An 18729-nucleotide genomic window follows, 5' to 3' on the forward strand; every position below is an offset into this window, starting at 1 on the left:
TCATGTAAATCGAATATATGCCATGTCTGTGCCCTTTTACAGTTATCGTTTGAGGGCAAAGTAATTATGAAGAAAAACGGAAAATTAGACCACTATTAAATGGGACCTAAAGTTGTCAATTGGTGTTTAAGGTGATTTTGAAATGTATTGAAATGTAAAGTTGCATACATATCCACGTCACTGTGTCTGTGTTAGGAAGCCAGGTCCTCACCTGCCAGTAATAGTCTTCCCCGTACGCTGCTCTCGGTCATGTCCTGCCTGTGCCACGGGGCCGGCGCCTCAGTTAACGTTGGGAGTGTTTAATTACATGGTGGGATTCACAGCAAGGAGGCCCCACCATGAACACCACTGGGAGTGGGTTCCGCATGTGGTGGTTCGTAATGGAAGGCAGGCCTCCCAGTGGGCTTTCCTCGGAGGCAGCTCTGGGGCCACAGCCCTGTGATGTCACGCTCCTGGTATGAATGTGAGACGGCTCCCACGTCAGTACTGAGGATGCTGACTGTGAAGCTGTGGAGACAGAGGGCACAGAGAGGGAGGACCCATCTTCTCTCTCCCTCGCGCTGGCTGTTTCTTGGGAAATGGGAGAGAGAGGGAGGGCGAGGCTCTTTTCCTCTCTGAGGACCCCCTGCCTGTCGTGTGTCATGTTCAGCCCCATGCTCACAGTCTGTAACGTGACGTGTGCCTCTCTTCCAGGGTAAGAAGAAGAAGAGGAAGAGAGAGAAGCTGCAGGAGTCCACGTCAGGTAGGCGCCATGCACTTGCAGCCCGTGCCTGCTAGGCGGCCTGCTCTGTCCACACACTGCTTTATCCTCCGCTGTGACTCGTGCTTCTTCACTCTGCTTTTCTTCCTGAAATTCCTTAAATGTGTTTAAAAGACCTTTCTTTTAAATGTGAAGGTTGTTTTTCATTCTGTTTTTGCTTTTATTGTCTTTGTTTTCTTTGCTTGAACACTTCTGCTGTTTTTCTATTTGCAAAACTCACAAGAATATTTTTTGTGATGATTCTCTAATGTGCTGCTACCTATGTCCCCTTGAGAATCCTTTCTGTGGTTTGGGTTGTTTAAAAATGGCAAACATGATGTTAGGGTTGACCTTTCCTGTCTGTTAATTCAAGGCATCGATCACTGAGGTCCTGGTTATGTCCCCTTTTTCTTTCATTAAAAATAAGGCCCCTACTTGTGCTGCACAGATAAAAATGGCCGGTGTAAGAACCATGAAAAGTAAAGCAGACAAGTGCACACGATGTTGTAGCTGCTGTTTGCAATGTACAAAACCCTCTTCAATAAAAGTTTGTTAAAGACACAATTTTCTGCAGGTACAGGTCCCAGAATGACAGCTGCCTACATCTGAAACATGGTAAGAACGACTCTCTGGTCCTCCTGCTGACGTTGGGTGTAAACAGAGGCACGTGCTTGTGGCTCTTCTTGCTCACACCAATGCCATTCGACATCGCTCCTTTAAGAAGAAACTCCACCAAAGTCAAATTAGCGCTTTAAAAAATCTGATGGTTTTGATGCCAGCTGGGTGTTTGCGATGTAGCATGTAGCTCGTCTTCCTCTTCTTCCCTTTCTGCCCCTTTGATCTTGCTCCATAGCCTCCCCGATCTTCTCTGCCATTCCTTGCTGACCAGTGGCAAATCCACCTGCTTAATGACAAGAACAGAAACCATCCAGCACAGTGCCGTCTTACTCTGCCAGCCAGGGCTGCGTGTGAGGAGCCCGGCCTGCACCAGCCCGGGACGCAGCAGGTCTTGCTCTGTAGACGTCTTCCCAATTGAGATGATAATAGACATTTAAATGGAACCTACTTGTTTCTAATAAGAAAGATAGGCGTGCTTCATTTTTTCTGTTATTGAAAAATACGGCCTGGGCGCTTATTTGAGTAACTGTGTTCTGCTATCAAGAGTGTTTCATTATTGGTAACCATTGCTAGATCTCACTCTAGTATTGATAGGTAATGTTTATTTCATTTGTTTTTGCTATAATTGTCTTATGTTGACCACGTGAGCACCAGCCCAGGTGGGAACCTGGCTTTGAACCTGGCTCCCTCTCTAGGGCTAACATCCAAGGCCTGTCAGTTCTCTTCTGAGTCTGTCTTGAGTCTCACTTTCCTCTCACACTCATCGCTGCCACAGCCCCAGCTCAGGTGCTCAAACTTCCCATCTGGATTATCGTAAGAGCCTTGGGATAATTTCCCTGCTCCAGACTTCCTTCCTGCCAGTTCATCCTCCCTGTTGCTCCCAGAGGGATTTGCTAAAACACAGGTTGCTTGTGTCACTTCCCGACTTGCAGACAGCCAGTGCTTTTCACAGTCTGCAGACTGAAGTGCAGACCCCCACGTGCGGATCTGCCCCCACCCACCCCCACAGTCCTGCCTTTGCTCACTCTTGCCCTCGGCCTCTCCTTGCTTCCGCCCGAGCTCTTCTGAGTCCCATGCTCAGTCCAGACTAAATTATTAGCAGTTTCCCAAATAGATGTTGGCCGCCACACCTGCTGCCCGCCCCTGTGCTTGGACCCCGGCTCCCCTGCCAGAGGACGGATGCTCTGCACACTCTGTCTTAGAAGAAGAGCGTTGGCCTGCAGGTCGTCTGGTTCTTGGCTAGAACCGGAGGAGCCCACTCAATCTTTTAGAACTTAATTTTGGTGCTGAAATTTCAGCAGACTTTGCAAAGGAGACTGCAGAGGTTTTTGGTACCAGGTAGATCTGAGTTTCAGATCAGCTGTTTGCCAGGGCGATCTGCTTCAGCTTTCTCATCGTTTTTCTCATCCATGAGATGGGAATAACATCACCGACCCCCGCACTGTCTGCGTGTCGTCCTTGCCCCCATGTCCCTCCGCCCCTTACCACGCTCACTCGGCCTCAGCTTCCTGAGCTCTGGTCAGGCTCCCCAGGTTCTTCAAAATTCCATCATTGTAGTTTTTGGATATCAAAACTCTTCTAAACTAATGCTGAGAGGCAGGCTTTTCTTCGAGTGAAAAGACGATCATCCCTTCATAGGTGACCAAACAAGGTATCCAAAAATATGGCAGACCATGTCCATATTTAACTTCACATCTGTGAATCGTGGCCTCTTCTGAGCTGGCCTCCCTGCCCCCGGGAGCTCCTGGTGTCCCAGCGGAAGTTAGTCCAGTAGCGAGCACATACACAGGCTTCTGCATTATGGTTTTTTTTTGCATTTTTGTCCTCTTAATGACTGAGCACGTGAGTGAGGACAGAGTCCTTCCACGCTCTGCCTCTAAGTGGAAAACCCTCCGAGTGCGATGTGCTTGGGGCCACATTCGTTGATTTATACTCCATCTTTGGTTTGCACCAAATCTTTAATGCTATTTCTATTAAAAATCACACAGAAATGTATTTCTTTACTTCAGACTTTGGTATTCGATTTTATGTCTTTACTGGTGAACACATGTATTTTAGAGTTGAAGACTGGGCTGAGTGTATCTTTCTCCTAGGATGTATCCCAAACATCTTTCTTTTTTTTAAGTAAGATTATGATAGTTAACAACCTTGTGAAATTACAGTTGTACATCATTATTGTCATGTTGTAGGTACACCACTTCACCCCTAGTGCCCTCCCCCCACCCCCCCTTTCCCCTGGTAACCACCAATCAGTTCTCTTTGTCTATATGTTAACTACCACCTATGAGTGGAGTCATACAGAGTTCGTCTTTCTCTGTCTGGCTTATTTCACTCAACATAATACCCTCAAGGTCTATCCATGTTGTTGTGAGTGGGATGACTTTGTCCTTTTTTATGGCTGAATAGTACTCCATTGTACATATATACCATATCTTCTTTATCCAATCATCAGTTGCTGGGTGCTTAGGTTGGTTCCATGACTTGGCTATTGTGAATAATGCTGCAATGAACATAGGGGTGCATGGGACTTTTGGAATTGCTGATTTCAGGTTCTTAGGATAGATACCCAGTAGTGGGATGGCTGGGTCATAGGGTATTCTATTTTTAACTTTTTGAGAAATCTCCATACTGTTTTCCATAGTGACTGCACCAGTTTGCATTTCCACCAACAGTATATGAGGGTTCCTTTTTCTCCACAGCCTCTCCAACATTTGTCACTCTTGGTTTTGGATATTTTTGCCATTCTAACAGGTGTAAGGTGATACCTTAGTGTAGTTTTGATTTGCATTTCCCTGATGATTAGTGATGATGAGCATCTTTTCATGTGTCTATTTGGCATCCATATATCTTCTTTGGAGAAATGTCTGTTCATGTCCCCTGCCCATTTTATGATTGGGTTGTTTGATTTTTTGTTGTTGAGCTGTGTGAGTTCTTTATATGTTATGGAGATTAACCCTTTGTCAGATAAATAACTTGTAAATATTTTTTCCCAATTAGTGGGCTGTTTTTTGTTTCAATCCTGTTTTCCCTTGCCTTGAAAAAGCTCTTTAGTCTGATAAAGTCCCATTTGTTTCTTCTTTCTATTGTTTCCCTCGTCTGAGGGGTTATGGTATCCGAAAAGATTCTTTTGAAGCTGATGTCAAAGAGTGTGCTGCCTATATTCTCTTCTAGAAGACTTATTGTTTCAGGCCTAATCTTTAGGCCTTTGATCCATTTTGAGTTTATTTTAGTGAATGGTGAAAAAGAATGGTCGATTTTCATTCTTTTACATGTGGCTGTCCAGTTTTCCCAGCACCGTTTGTTGAAGAGACTTTCTTTCCTCCATTGTAGGTCCTCAGCTCCTTTGTCGAAGATTAGCTGTCCATAGATGGGTGGTTTTATTTCTGGGCTTTCAATTCTGTTCCATTGATTTGTGCACCAGTTTTTGTACCAGTACCGTGCTGTTTTGATTACTGTGGCTTTGTAGTATGTTTTGAAGTCAGGGATTGTGATGCCTCCAGCTTTGTTCTTCTTTCTCAGGATTGCTGTAGCAATTCGGGGTCTTTCGTTGCCCCATATGAATTTTTAGGATGTATCCCAAACATCTTTTTTCTTTTTTAAAAAAAAATAACTCACAGCTGTCATTGTACTTTCTTGTCACTTATTTTTTCTCAAGGTTGTAGTGTCCCCTCTGCTCTAACCAGAAAAACAAAACAGTGCCCCTCTGTCACCAACAGCCTGCTGAGGCTCTGTGGGGGGCTTCACTCAACCCCAGTCTGTGTCCTGGCCCCCTCTCGTTGCTGGGTCAGTCACAGCGTCTCTCACTGCCAGGAGAGCAGCACTGACCGTCGTTTGAGATTTGTGGAGCAGACGGCCGCTCAGCCTGGCCTTCCTAGAGGTTTCAGGGTGTTAGGGTGACGTGTTCCTACCGCTCCCTGACTCCGGATTTGTTTTAGGCATTCAGAACCTTCTGTGTGTGGCGTCCACTTGTTGAGGCATCATCAGCATTTATTAAACACCTGATAAACGCCAGATTGCATCGCAAGACCTGGAAATGCAGTGTCAGATGAGGCACGAAGGTCCCGCTTCTCGTGGTGCTCACGGTGCTATGAGGGCAGTGCATAAAAAATGGGCAGACGGTACCAGGGCTGGGATAACAATAAGACGGCTGGTGACTTGGTCTGCTGTAGGCTGGGTGGTCAGGACAGGGCCCTTCTGAGGAAGTGACACTTGGTAATAGCCAGTCATCATCCCTGAAAAGCAGGGGATGTTCTGTGTATGGCGCTGGAACAGAGCAGTGACAAAGAAATGGAGGACAAGGGACCGAGCGGCGTGTTGTCAGAAGAGCTTAGACTGGGGAGGCGGCCACGCACACGGTGGCCCGGGGCGGGCAGGAGGGGAAGGCCTGTGTCATGGCCCCTCAGAGCCCCCGTCCACTCGCTCCCCGTATCTGCACTGCCCCCCAGTGTTGTTAAAGAGACTGCGCCTCCACTGTACCGCTGCGGCCCTCGCTCCCTGAGCGGTTCCGAGTGCCTGGCAGGCCCTGTGCCATCTTGAGGGCGATGTGGACACGGTGTGGGGGTTCCTCTCCGGTGCCCCCTCTCCTCCCCGGTGGGCCTCTCACGGTCCGGGACTTGGAAGCGGTGCCTCTGCTTTGGGGGCTTGAGTCTCCACTGACGTGATCATATGTGGTCCTTGTTTGCCAGACTGCAGTCTCCTGGTGTGGCTTCACCCCAGAAACAAGCCCACGACAGATAACAGATTTGCTGAGAACCAGTACCGCAGAGAGCAATGCGAAAGCTCCCGCGGCTGGTCCCAGTCCTGGGGAGGGTGCTGAGGTTTGCCTCGGGCCTCTCTTCTGTGAGGTGAGGCCAGCGGAACACGGGGCCCCGGGGCGACAGCGGGACCCCGACAGGAAGCAGTCTCTTTGAGGGGTTTAGTTCTCTCATGTGCACAGTGACACTTCACGCTATCCTGGTGTCCTTGAAGAAAATTCCTGTTAAATTAGATCTTCGAGCTCAGCTGTCCATGTGGAGCTCAGATGCTGGAGTCCCATTGCTCTGAGCTGCCGTGGGGCGGTGAGCCAGGTGGAAAATCCCCCCACTCACGAGGAGACAGCTCTCCTCAGTGCAGACAGGCCCTCTGAGAGGTGTCCTGCCCCTTAAAAGATACATGTGTCTCCTCGAATGTGCTCGTGTTTTGGTGGGACATGCCTCGCGTCGCCCCCAGCCACTGCGTCCCTGGCCTCCTGTGTTACCCTGCTTGTGCATCATGAGAGGATCCACTCCGGGGAAATCAGGGTCAAAGAGAAATTAGCATTGACCCGGTCTCAACACCTTGCAGCAGCTTTTAGGAGCATTAGAACTGGGATCCATAAAAGACATTCCTCCTGATTGGAATCAGGAAAGCCTGATTCATCCTTAGCTGTTTGGACTAACTTGTCAGCTGTGGGAATGCTGGGGGCCCACGCCCGGGGAATGAGGCTGCCCACGTTCTCCTGTGTCCGGCTGGAAGGCCAGGACTGTAAATGCCATTCGTTTGTTTGTTCACTCTGCCAACACCCAGCGAGGATTGCTCCTGCAAGCCAAGAGTGGCACTGGGGCACTTGTTGATGGATGCTGTCCCTTCCTGGAGAGCTGCCAGTTTAAGAAGATGCAGATATACAAATGGGTAATTATAAGATGTTGTATGCTACGAAGGAGCTGCCTATATTGCATTATGTAAAAATAAAGAGAACAAGAAGTATGTGATCCGAGCAAGATCAAGAAAGGCTTCCTGGAGTAGGTCACACGGGGGCTGTCTGGTCGTGAGGGAATTCTTGGGTTTAACAGCACAGTGATCCAGTTGCTCTGAGTTTCCAGTATTTTGGTATATGTTTGATTTAAAATCTCAAGAGTTAGTCAGAAGTCAGAGATTATCATCAAATACTGAACTTCCCTTTCTTCCTGACTTAATCGAGATTCATAAGGAACTAAAGAAGCAAAGAATTAGGATTTTTGAAAAGCTGGAGAGAATTCTCACTCTGAGTTTACTAATTTGAAAACATAACTTTATGAATTGTTAATAGTTGCTTTAGCAAAACAAATAACGAAAAACGCAGCATCTGGAAATTATATAGGTTGAAAAGAGATTCTTATCATATTTCAGTGTATTTCCTTTGATTATATAACGTCAGAGAGCCAGTTTGAGAGTAGAAACAAGCTATCTTTTTTTAAAAAAAAACACCTCTGGTTGAAACATGGAGATATACATAGATACAGACACACACACTATGATTTTGGCTTCAGCATAATCTTTATCTTGCACTTGCTAAACTGGAAAATTAAGATACATTTTTTACTAAATAAAAACTTCAGCCTTTATTTCCCTGGGGCCAAGAGCTGGTGGGAGAGGAAATTTCTGGTACAGTGTAGAACTGGCAGCACTTGCATTTACATCTTTGAAAAAGTCGTTTCTAGCTTTCCCTTTGATGGGGTTTGGGGACTTGGAGCCTGCCTGCCCAGGTGGCCAGCACCAAGCAGGCCGGGGACGTCCTCAGGACCGTGACCCTGCAGGTCGTGTGGGAGGCCTGCCCTCCAGGAAGCCAGGAGCTGTCTTCACTGTGGTCGGGGGTCTCACGGAGAAAAACGCTTGTTTCCTAGAGTTTTTGTTGCTCACCTTGGTGACTTTGACCCTCTGGCCTGATCTTGGCTCTCAATTCTGCTCCACAAGCGCAGACGTCGTCACCCACATGAAGCGTCACTAAGCCTCCGGGTGTTTGCCTCTGGGTCCCCATGTCTAGTTAGAAGCGAAGCCATGCTCTTACAGAATCCTCAAGGTGGAGGCACCTAGAGAAACTTGAGGCTTGTCCACAATCTCGGAGTGAAATTCAAGTGTTGACGACGAGACAGTGAAACAGTGAGCTCTGTTCTCCACCCTCATGTTCTTGTCACACGCTGGGGCGCTGAGAGACGCAAGCCCTTAGGAAGCCCCTGGCCCGGAATTCTCACTCAACAAGCAGGAGACGCAGGGGTTCGACTCGTGGGAGGGCGCGTCACATCAGGAGGTGATGGCTGTCAGATCAGGTGACGGGGCACAGCAGCGGCAGCGCAGCCTCCACCGGCCAGGTGGCGTTTCCTGGGAAGACGTGCCCCCTGCTCCATGCTGTCCCAGAGCTCCGCCTGCACGGGTCCTTTGATGGAGGCCCAGTGGGGACCTCCTGGCTGCCATTTTGCCATGGTTAGAGGACAACGGCTGCCGGCCTGCCGTGTGGCTCGGCATCGCCGGGTTACCTGCCCAGGAGCTGGAGGTCTCGATGGCACCTTCCCTGGGCGCGTTCCTGTCGGAGGCAGTGGCCTGCCTGTGTCTCCTTCCTCTTAAGTGTGTCCCTAAATCCCTCTAAACATGTCACCAATTCATAGAAGACTTATAGAGAATTCACAAGGCAGTGACACTTGACGACAGTGTTCCGTAGTCAGAACCTTCAATAGGGAGCGTTCAGACATCTGACAGTAAGAGGAGGCCTGGGCACATTGTGCTACGTGGAGATGGCTGTGTAAGGACACCGTGTAGCTGGACTCAGCCGTGTGCGGACACGGGGTTTCCAGTCCTGACGGTTCAGCAGGATGCCCTGTGCACTCGCAGACGACGGGCGCCTGGAGGCTTTGGATCACAAGGAGCAGGAACAGCCCGCGCGAGCTTGAGGAGAAGATAGAAATCTGTTTTAAAGATACGGGAGCGTCTTGTGGGAGCCAGACAGGAGTGCGCTCAGGCCAGGGAGAGCACTGGAAGACGGCCTTGGGAAGTGTGGCTGTGTGCTCCCTGCCTCGGGCCTGCCCTCTCCCCTCTGCAGGTCCACTCCTTCGGTTCTTTGATCCACAGGCACACATCTCCCAGGTAGTCTCCCAGAGAGATGCCGAGTTGTTCAAATTCCAGAGGTGGGGCTCTGGTCAGACTTTGACCCCACTCTGTGGTCAGCTGTGGCCAGAGGAGATGGTCGCACTGTACAAAGTGGCCGTACAAAATACAAGAGCCAGAATTGTGTGTAAGCTGCCTCGGGAAACAGGCTCACAAGGTGGTCATGTGCCGTTAAAAAATACTACAAGAGGGGCGGCCTGGTGGCACAGTGGTTAAGTTCACACGTTCTGCTTCGGTGACCCGGGGTTTGCTGGTTTGAATCCTGGGTGCAGACATGGCACCACTTGACAAGCCATGCTGTGGTAGGCATCCCACATGTAAAGCGTAGGAAGATGGGCATGCATGTTAGCTCAGGGCTAGTCTTCCTCAGCAAAAAGAGGAGGATTGGCAGCAGATGTTAGCTCAGGGCTAATCTTCCTCAAAAAACAAAAAAAACTCAGAGAAAAGTAAGAGGCTCGTTAGAACACTCTTGAGACATAATATTTAGCAACGTTCGCAAAAGCCCATGAAATTGAGTGAAGATCAGTGCACTTCAGAAGAGTTTATAGAGTAAAAAATTATTTTGGACAGATTCTGTTTAATAGACTGCTCCCTGAGGCATCTGGAACTGTGAGGAGATGAGTCCTTCTGGATGATGGAATTTGCAGAGAATACTAGGTTTACTGCTTTAAGTATCAAAACATGTCATTTTTAATTTTAACTCTTGGGTGCAACTCTGTCTGTTCCACAGAGTACATGGGAATTAAATATCTCTGAATACCTCACACCATTATTCTACAGTGCATGTAATGTAGTAGCATATACTACATGCTGACAAAGAATTGTTGGCTGCTAGTCTGAATGACCCCAGATTGTGTGGGGTTTTACCAAATCTGCTCTTTATAATTTTTTGTGTCTCCCTTTTCTGTCTGGGACCCTCCCCCTCCCTGCTTGTTCTGTCTGATCCCGTGTGGATGTGGGAACCCGAAAACAAAGCTGCTTTGGACAATGTCTACATTAAGAGTTAGATGGCGTCTGGGTGGGGGCTCTCGGAGGGGGCCCCTCTGAGGGCGGGACGTGCCGCGTTTGTGCGTGAGTTTCTGGATCGTACTGTGATTGATTGAGGCTTGCTCACTTCTTTTCCTGGGCTGAGTTCTTTCGAACTGAAGCTGCTAGCTGAGACCCGGATGCAAGGGGTCCTGTTTAAAACTGTCTGGCAGCTCTACAAACTCACTTTATTCTTTTTGACAGAATGAGCAAAAAATGGAAAGCATTTCAGTTGAATGCTACTGCTCACTTTTTTGCTGAAGTTTTAATTCACATCTTACCTGAAATTTTCTCAGCTTTCAGATATGTTCTCTGTGAACGTCACACATTTTTTGCTGCGCTTTTGGGATTACTCTTCTCAGCTGCCGTGGTGTTTCTGGAGACATTCTGTTTCGTAAGAGATACTTTGTAATATTTCAGGAGGGAGATTTCACAGAATTCCCCGTTGGTCTTCACTTTCCACCGGAAGTCCTGTAAAAGCGTGAGTCTCGCTTACTACGCCCAACGTGTTGTGTGAAGTTGGAGCAGCAGGAATGGAACCAGCATTTCTGGGCCACATGCCATGTCCCGGGGCTCTGCGTACATCATCCCCTTCCGTCCCCGTGAGGGAGGAGAGGACCCCAGTGGTTGTGTGCGGCCCTGCGGCTGGCGGGCAGCAGGGTCGGGTTAGAATCTGGATCCGTCTGTAATGCCAGGTCCCTGTCCGCCACAGTGACTGACAGTTATGGTGTCCTTCCGATGCCGGGTGCTGGCCAGGCTCACCACACGTGTCATCTCCCTTCATCCTCGCAACACACTGAGGTGGAGCGGCTTTACATTTCTGCTTTGCAGATGAGGAAATGGGATGAGTTGCTCAGGATATCCAGGTGGTCTGACGCAGCCGGGGTTCAGACCCAGCCCGGACTGACTGTCCTCAGAGTTCACACCCTCAGCCCACGACCCCTTGTCGCTTCCCTGTGCCACATGCACTTGGACAGAGACACAGACGCCAGACACAGGCGCAACAGTGGGAACAGTTGGTTTGGAAAAAAAAAGACAAGTGTGCACTGATCCTGTTGCCTCATTCTTAAAAAGTGAAGTTCGTGGGGCTGGCCTGGTGGTGTAGTGGTTAAGTTTGCGTGCTCTGCTTTGGCAGCCCGGGGTTCACAGGTTCTGATCCTGGGCACAGGCCTGCGCACTGCTCATCAGGCCATGCTGAGATGGTGTCCCACATACAAAATAGAGGAAGATTGGCACAGATGTTAGCTCTGCAACAATCTTCTTCAATCAAAAAGAGGAAGATTGTCACAGATGTTAGCTCAGGGCCAGTCTTCCTCAAAAAAAAAAATTGTGAAGTTTGCATCTTGGATCTGGGAGAACTTAGAAACATGAGTTGGATGAAGAATGTGCAGTTGGGTAAATGAGGTGGGTCTGCATAGTTAGTCATTGTCTTTGTGAAGGCCTTCAACTTACAGAACTAAAGTGGAGTTTTGAGGCTCTCTTATGTTGGAAACCTTCCTCTGGAACATTCCCCTGGTGTTGCCAGTGGTAGTGAGGGTCTAGCAGGGAGGCCCAGCCTCCAGTGTGATGTACATCCTCACGGCAGACACACAGCGCTGGTCACGAAGAGACACCGGCAGCTCCAGAGAGAAACCAGAAGTCCCCTGGAGTAATTTATTAACAGTCACAGGCCTGCCTCAGCGTCCTCACCGAAGTCTGGTCTCACTGGTCATAGTTCACTTTGAGTGACTGCAGGGGAAGAAACCGCACAGATTCGGGAGCCAAGCTCAGGGCCGGTGACCCCTCCCTCCCCCAGGTTCTGAGCGTCGTCTTGCCTCCGAGCCCGTGGCCAGGACTGACTAGTCTTGACTGCTGGGACTAAGGACTCACTCGGCTGCAGAAACAAGCCTCGGGGCTAACCTTCCTAACCGCGCCTTACCCAGTGTTTGAGAAAAAGGAGAATTAGTTGATAATGTTTCCTGCCAAGGAGCTGACGTTGGCTTTTGTAGGCTGTACTTTCGATCTTAGAGGAGATTTAAACTCAAAGTTAACTTCTTAAGCCTTTTGTTCACTTCATCATCCTGCTTTCTTGGGGTGGGCAGCGGTCCAGACGTAGACCACCTCCGTGGTGATGGCAGTCTGTGACTAGTGATGGACAGACAGACAGGGGGAGGTCGGCAGACAGAGGGAGAGAATGAGGGATTTGGCTCCGAGGTGTGGTGGCGAGGGAGGTGTTTGGGGCTCGAGCTCATCCTGCTGCCGGTGGGGGGGGCCCTCAGGCACATGCCTCACCCCGTGCAGTCTGGTTTCCTTATCTGCGAGTGGCACAGCCATGGCGACAACGTGACACTGCGTGTGAAGGACCTGCCCTGGGGCCTGCACCTCAGTGGGCAGCGTTTTTCTTCCTTTCCCTCACCAGCTTCTCGCAGACAAGGCCGCCTCGAGGTCACGGGGCTGTAAGACACGTGGAACCAGGAGACAGGGTGCCCTCTAGGGTCACCTCAGGCCAGTCACCTGTGACCGTGTGCCTCAAGTCTCCTCTAAAGACGAGCTCGGGCCCGCTTGCTCCCTGCTCGGGCGGTCTGCCCTGCTCATCCTCGGACAGGCGTGGTCACGCCCTGGAACAGAGGCTGCTGTTGGTTTCCCCAGGGAGGCGGGCAGCCCAGGGCTGGGGCACGAGGCGTGTGCTGGGCCCCGGAAGGCAGTTTTTGCGATAAAGTCGGCCTCTGTTCACCTCTCACAAAACTCATCTGATAGCCCCTGCTCCAATTTCACGGTGTAACTGAACACATTTGTGAGTCTCTGCTCCTTGCCAGTAGCATCCTGGGACGGGAGGAAGGATGTTGCACTGCAGACCTCCTCTCTCGATGCCTTGCTGGTTCTGCACAAGGAGGCAATGTTACCTGATGCCAAGGGGGTCTTCGCTTGTGGGTCCTCCAGACCAGCACTGCTGCCCCCAGCTTGGCCTGAATGGACCAAGTGAGTCCTGGGTCACGTGCTGACCCTCCTCCTGTCGTGCCGGGAGCAGCCTGGGGGAGGGGGCTGGGCTTGGGCCCCCAGGATTCCCAGGGAATCCTATGTTTGGGCCCAGGGAGGAATTTCTCCTTCCCTTTCATCACTTCTTGTGAGTGGAGGCCTGGAAAGCCTAATGCCTCAGAGCCAGGGCCACGTATCCCCCAAAATAGGTCCATCTGGAGATCTTCAGATTCCCCTTTCCCACTTGGGCTCTTAATAAGTGGCTCTGCCCATTTGGGTGGCGGGATATTTTGTTAAGATGGGCGTTTGGTCCAGGAAAGCTTCATGAGTTTCAGCTGGATGGTGGGGGAGGGGGAGTCATCTTGTGCCCCCTTCAGATGTGCTCTGAAAACGGCCTGCCCGCTGACGCTGGCAGAGGGAGCCCGCCTCAGTGTGGAGACGGCCTGCTGCCCTGGCAGGAGCGGTGACTGCCGACCCCGATTGCCCCTGCTCCACTGCAGGCCCGGCCCGGCTCCGCCATGGCCCCCCAGTGAAGCCTTAGATGTGGGAAGGCTCCAGTCTTCAGAGCCTCATGCCTGTGGTTTCTTGAAAAGAATCTTGATTTGACCTGCTTTGTGTCTGTGAAGCAACACTGGAAGGCCCCCAGTTGCCTTGGAATTGCTCCCAGTTGCAGGCAAGACTTGTCAACCCTGACGACCCTCTCTTTCAAAGGGGCGAGTGGGTTCAGACAGGCTGATTTGATAGAGAGACGGTTTCTCTGCCAGTTTCCTTCGGTGCTTGTCCCCTGTTGGGAGAGCATCCCCAGGGGGGAGTCGTCCTAGGTTGGCAGCTGCACAGAGGTCTCTGGAGCCAGCTCTCCAAGAGGGTTTGTGACGGTGGGAAGACGGGAGACGAGAGAGAAACAGCTTCATTGGAGATGCTGAGATTCTTTCCAGGGAAGCTGCATGTTATCCTTGCAGTAAATGGCCACTGTGGACAACCAAGTTCACTTTCATAATTATGTCACTGTTCAGCCCAAGAAGGGAGGAGGAGGGGGCACTTTGGGGTGACGTGAGGAGGGGAGAGGAGGACCCACTGAGCCGGGAGGGCAGGGTGCGAGAGCCCTGCTCGGGAGTGGGGACCACTGCACAGCCCCTGAAGCTGGGTCTTCACATCCCTTCGGGTCAGCCTGGGGCTGCGGGTGGGGACAGATCCCAGCAGAAGGGCAGTTTGTCCCCTTCAGCAAGCAGACATTCCTGGCTGCTAGTGGCAGGTCGGTTCTGAGTCACAGCACCTGCCTCAGGCTGCTGTGCGCTCCCAGCCCAGGGCTGTAAGGCTGTTCCTCGTCAGCAGGCGCAGCCTGGACCGAACCTTTGAAAACCTGCCGCAGAAGCCGGTGTAGGTCGGGATCTGCGGCACTTCCCCACCGTCCTGCTCTGCTCCCTTCTCCTTGGAAAGGCAGGGCCCTCCGCAGCTCCTTGATGCTCCTGTGTGAAGGATCTGTACGTGCTTAAATTTTAAAAACCACGCCGCCGCAGTGTGTGTTTTCCTATTCCACGGGGAGAGGTGGACTTTCTGGCAGGTAGGAACTGCAGTGGTCGTGGAGGACCTCCTCGGCTGGGCTGACAGCGTTCCCGGGCTGATTTCCGCCGCTCTGTCTTTGTTGGTTTGTTTTTTTAGTCACTGCCCAGATACAGTTTCTTGCCTGAGCCCATCCGTCAGCGGGCGACAGCATTGGCAGTAGCTGCAGTAATAAGAGTCATGGTCAGCACGCAGCGAGGGATGGTGGCTAGCCCCGATGACAGGCTCGCGGAGCGCCGTGCGCCTTCTGAGCACCGAGCCAGGGCCCACAGCAGTCCCCGGGGCAGCCCCTCCCAGTCCCATGCTGCAGCCCCGTCTCCTTCCGTGAACAGCACCTTGTAGGCTGTAACTCACCATCCAAGGTCTAACTTTCATTATTCAACTATTTCAAAGCTTCCTTCCGCTTCTCCTTTAATGTCTCTTTCCCCTCACTTAAATAAAAAGCATGAAGAAATCCACTGTTATTTAGAATTAACTTTTTAAAGCCAGCGTCTGCTAGTAGCACAGACAGTGCACAGGCAGAGAGCTGGGACTCGCCTGAGGCTGGCAAGGAGCCAGGTAAGGAAGGCAGCCCCCCCCAGGCCAGAGCCGGGGCAGACGCTCTCTGGAGGGAAGGGACTGAGCTTGGGGATGTGTCCACTTTCCTTGTGTCTTTGTCTCATTTTATTCCAATGTCACATTGTAGTCACTTTTTAGAATCTCAGATCGTTAAAGCTTGTGGGACTTAGGGATTCTTCTTTTGAAAGTCGTCACCATCAGCAATATCTAACAGTTACCTAAGGACTTGCAGAGTGTACACGCCAGGGCTGCCATCAGAGAACCCAGTTGTGAAGGAAACGCATCTGGAGAATTGCAAAGTCTTAAGTCAAAATCGAGCAGCTCGTGCTCCTCGCACTGAAGACGAGTGGAGCGGGCACAGCCCGTGGCGGAGCGTGCGGTGCGCCGGCTCCAAGTGTGGCCTCGTCCTGTGTAAAGCCACACGACAGCTCCCCACAGTGGACTAAAAAGTCCAGACACTTGAGAAGGGCCCATCTTCCCCTGATCTGGCCATTGGCTGCCGTTCTGATTCACATTTGGCCGTACCCTGCTGATGTTTTCCAAACACGTTTCTTCGTACCGTGACTCATTCAGTGCACTTCACATCATAACCCCGTACGTATAGACACACACACAGAACCAAAGTGAACATTGCAGCGAAGTGTCCTCATTCTCTAACGTGGTCCGAGGCTTTGGGGCTACCGCAGGGCAGTCTGGGTTAGCCACCACCAAGTCAGTGAAGTGGAGTCATGACGTGCGGGGGTCTTAAGACGCGTGCTGCGTGTGACGGAGGTTAAACTCTTTTACGGGCCTGTGGCAGATTCACACTAACAGCGTTTCATTTGTTCCCTCTCGAGGTGGAAAACGAAGCTCATTCCCGACGTGCAAAGCCAAGGCAGCGACCCCGGGGCCTCTACTGGAGATGGAAGCTTGTTGAAAACCCAGACTGTGTCCAGGGCTTGCCCAGTCGACCCCAAAGGAGAATTGACACCAACTTCACCCTGAGGTCACTGCTAGAGACGCTGATCCACAAAGACAATCACTGCCAACCCCCCTTCATCTACTGCAAGAGCCAAGTTCCAAAATAAAGCGTAAAGGATTTTTTAGAAGAAAAGTAAAAAGCACATGAGAATGCTGGCAGGCCCTGGGTCAGCTGAGCAGCTTTCCCCCTCAGCTCCGCCGTGCACTTCCCAGAGCATCTCGCGTCCATACCTGAACCCTTGGGCGAGGACAGTAACTCTGCGTTCGCCTGCCTCGAGCAGCTGGAGCAGGCAGCCCGCACACCCACCTGCGACCCCGCGGGGGATTTGGTGCAGGAGTTCCCTCTTCGTTTGCCTCTTCGTTTCTCTTTGGCCTCCTTTCTCAAGCTTTTCTTTAACAGTGCAAAAGGATCAATCTTGTTTGCTTCTTTTTTTTAAACTTGAATTTTTTTAATTTACACTTTTTAGTTTTAACTTTCTCTGTTGTATATTTTGCTAGCTATGAGCTTTGAAGTAAAATTCAAAAATCTGGAAAAGTTTCAAATAAAAACGAAATGAAAAGAAGTCTTTTTTTGAGCGACATCTTATCCGATGAGTGGCTTCTCTGTGATCACCTGTCACGATTCGTGGCCTCCCTCTTGGTCGAGTGTTCGGCAGAGCCACGTAACTGCAACAGCCACGTCCACTCTGCTGGGAGCAGGCGGAGTCCTGTTTCGTTTTATTTTCTGCCGATCTCTTCTTTTTTTAAACAGTAAACTTTCCCAGATATTCTCAGCCGACCCGTTTGCAGTGAATTTTCATTTCCTTCCTTCTTGCCCCTTGTTGTAAAAAGCCCAGCACTTGAATTGTTCTTACTTTAAATGTTCTGTATTTGTATCTGTTTTTATTAACCGATTAGTGGGATTTTATGCCAGTTGTTAAAATGAGCAATGATGTACCCATTTTTTTTTAAATAGCAAGGCACAGCCTTCGCCCCAAACTGTCATCTAACGTTTGTCATTCCAGTTTGAGTTAATGTGCTGAGCATTTTTTAAAAGAAGCTTTGTAATAAAACATTAAGAAAAGAAGTGTCATTTTTTTAAAGAGTGGATTTGGTGGTGGTGAACTAATCCGCAGGCCAGGCCGGAACCGGCTTGTCCATGCCGGGGCCGCTGCTGGGGCAGCCTTCTCCAGGGACGGGCCAACGCCTGTCTCCGGGACAGGCAGTCCTCCAAGTTACCTGCACAGCGAGGACCCAGCCGCCTCTTTTCCCAGGTGTGGCTCTAAATCAGGGCCAAAGGGAAGGAGGGAGTCAGCACATTCAGGCGGGACTGATGCTCGTCCCTCGGGGCTCCAGCCGTCAGCCTCAGGCTCTCACGGCAAGTGTGCAGGTGCTTTCCATGGTCGTAGCTCACCGGTTCCCAAACCGGGCTCCCCAAATCAAGGTGTCCCTGTGCTGAAGGTTTTAATTCCCACTCGTTTCCCCAAAGGCACTATTTTCCCAATTTTGAGTTTGTATTCCATAATTTTCCTTTTAAGCTTTTATTATACTAGCATATAAGTTGGTATCTGATTTAGCAAAAACTGTTTTAAGTTTAAAACATCAGTTATTTCGTGGTCTTCCGCGGTGGTTTTCCATCGTTGAGCTAGTCAGAACTATCGATATCACTGGTCTAACTTAAATTTCTTGCTGATACTCTGGTTGTTTCCTTTTTTCAACCTTCAGTACAGCTGGGGCGCAGCTGCTGCCACGCTTGTAATCACCCTCCGCCTGCTGCACTTGAAGACTGCCGTTAAATCACACTCCAATTTTTCTTCTCCGGGCTAAGTAACCCCAAGTCCTCCAACCTTTCATCATCGGCCCTTTAATCATTTTCATTACTATCCTCTGGAACCTCTCCAATTCCTCTTCATTTTCATCCTAAAAACTTGAACCAGGGGAGTAAAGCACATTATGTTCAGGAGACCTACTTGTTGTAAAGGTTTCATATTCATTTGAAAATTATCTGAGTTTTCTTAATGTACATGAACCAAGTAGTTACAACTGTCTTGACTGCCTCCATGCTCTTTTCAGGCGTTAACTAGAAAATCCAACCAAATGGGGTGACATCCAAAAAAAGGTGCCGTTTAACTGCTGCTTTTGGGGGGAAAAAAAGTTACAGTGACACATTGGCTCTTCTGGAACCTAGAAAGGAACTGATTCATAATCAAAGTCTGTTTGTTAAGTGAACAGCAAGCACACGGAGCCCGCTCGGGTCCTGCTCCCTCGGCTCTTCCTCCTCTACGTTTTTATGACAAGGAGTGAGTAAACCATGTTGGAAGAGCGGGCTTTGTGGATCCTCTGAGCAGCTGTTCCTTCCACAAACTTGGTCCCCTCTTAGTTTTCTGTATTTCTTACAGAATAACTTTCCCCACATAACTTTGGTGTCATGACACAGGGCACATTATTGGCCCATTCTG

The 18729-nt window shown here is 50.2% G+C and overlaps 1 protein-coding gene across 7 annotated transcripts in view; it reads left to right on the forward strand.

Annotated features, from left to right (window-relative positions):
- LEF1 (lymphoid enhancer binding factor 1) overlaps positions 1 to 17354 on the forward strand; it is a 115499-nt gene extending 98145 nt beyond the window's left edge. For 4 of the 7 annotated variants that reach the window (XM_023636759.2, XM_023636762.2, XM_070261595.1 and 1 more), the window contains 3 exons: positions 694 to 742; positions 1314 to 1354; positions 16168 to 17354. In XM_023636759.2, coding sequence (XP_023492527.1) covers positions 694 to 742; positions 1314 to 1348 — 84 coding nt within the window. In that variant the 3' untranslated portion in view covers positions 1349 to 1354; positions 16168 to 17354. The remainder of the gene's footprint in view (positions 1 to 693; positions 743 to 1313; positions 1355 to 16167) is intronic. The other 3 variants (XM_023636758.2, XM_023636760.2, XM_005607899.4) reach the window with 1 other exon arrangement.
- Positions 17355 to 18729: the final 1375 nt, after the last annotated feature.

This window comes from Equus caballus, chromosome 2, assembly GCF_041296265.1.
Source record: "Equus caballus isolate H_3958 breed thoroughbred chromosome 2, TB-T2T, whole genome shotgun sequence".
Lineage (NCBI taxonomy): Eukaryota > Metazoa > Chordata > Mammalia > Perissodactyla > Equidae > Equus > Equus caballus.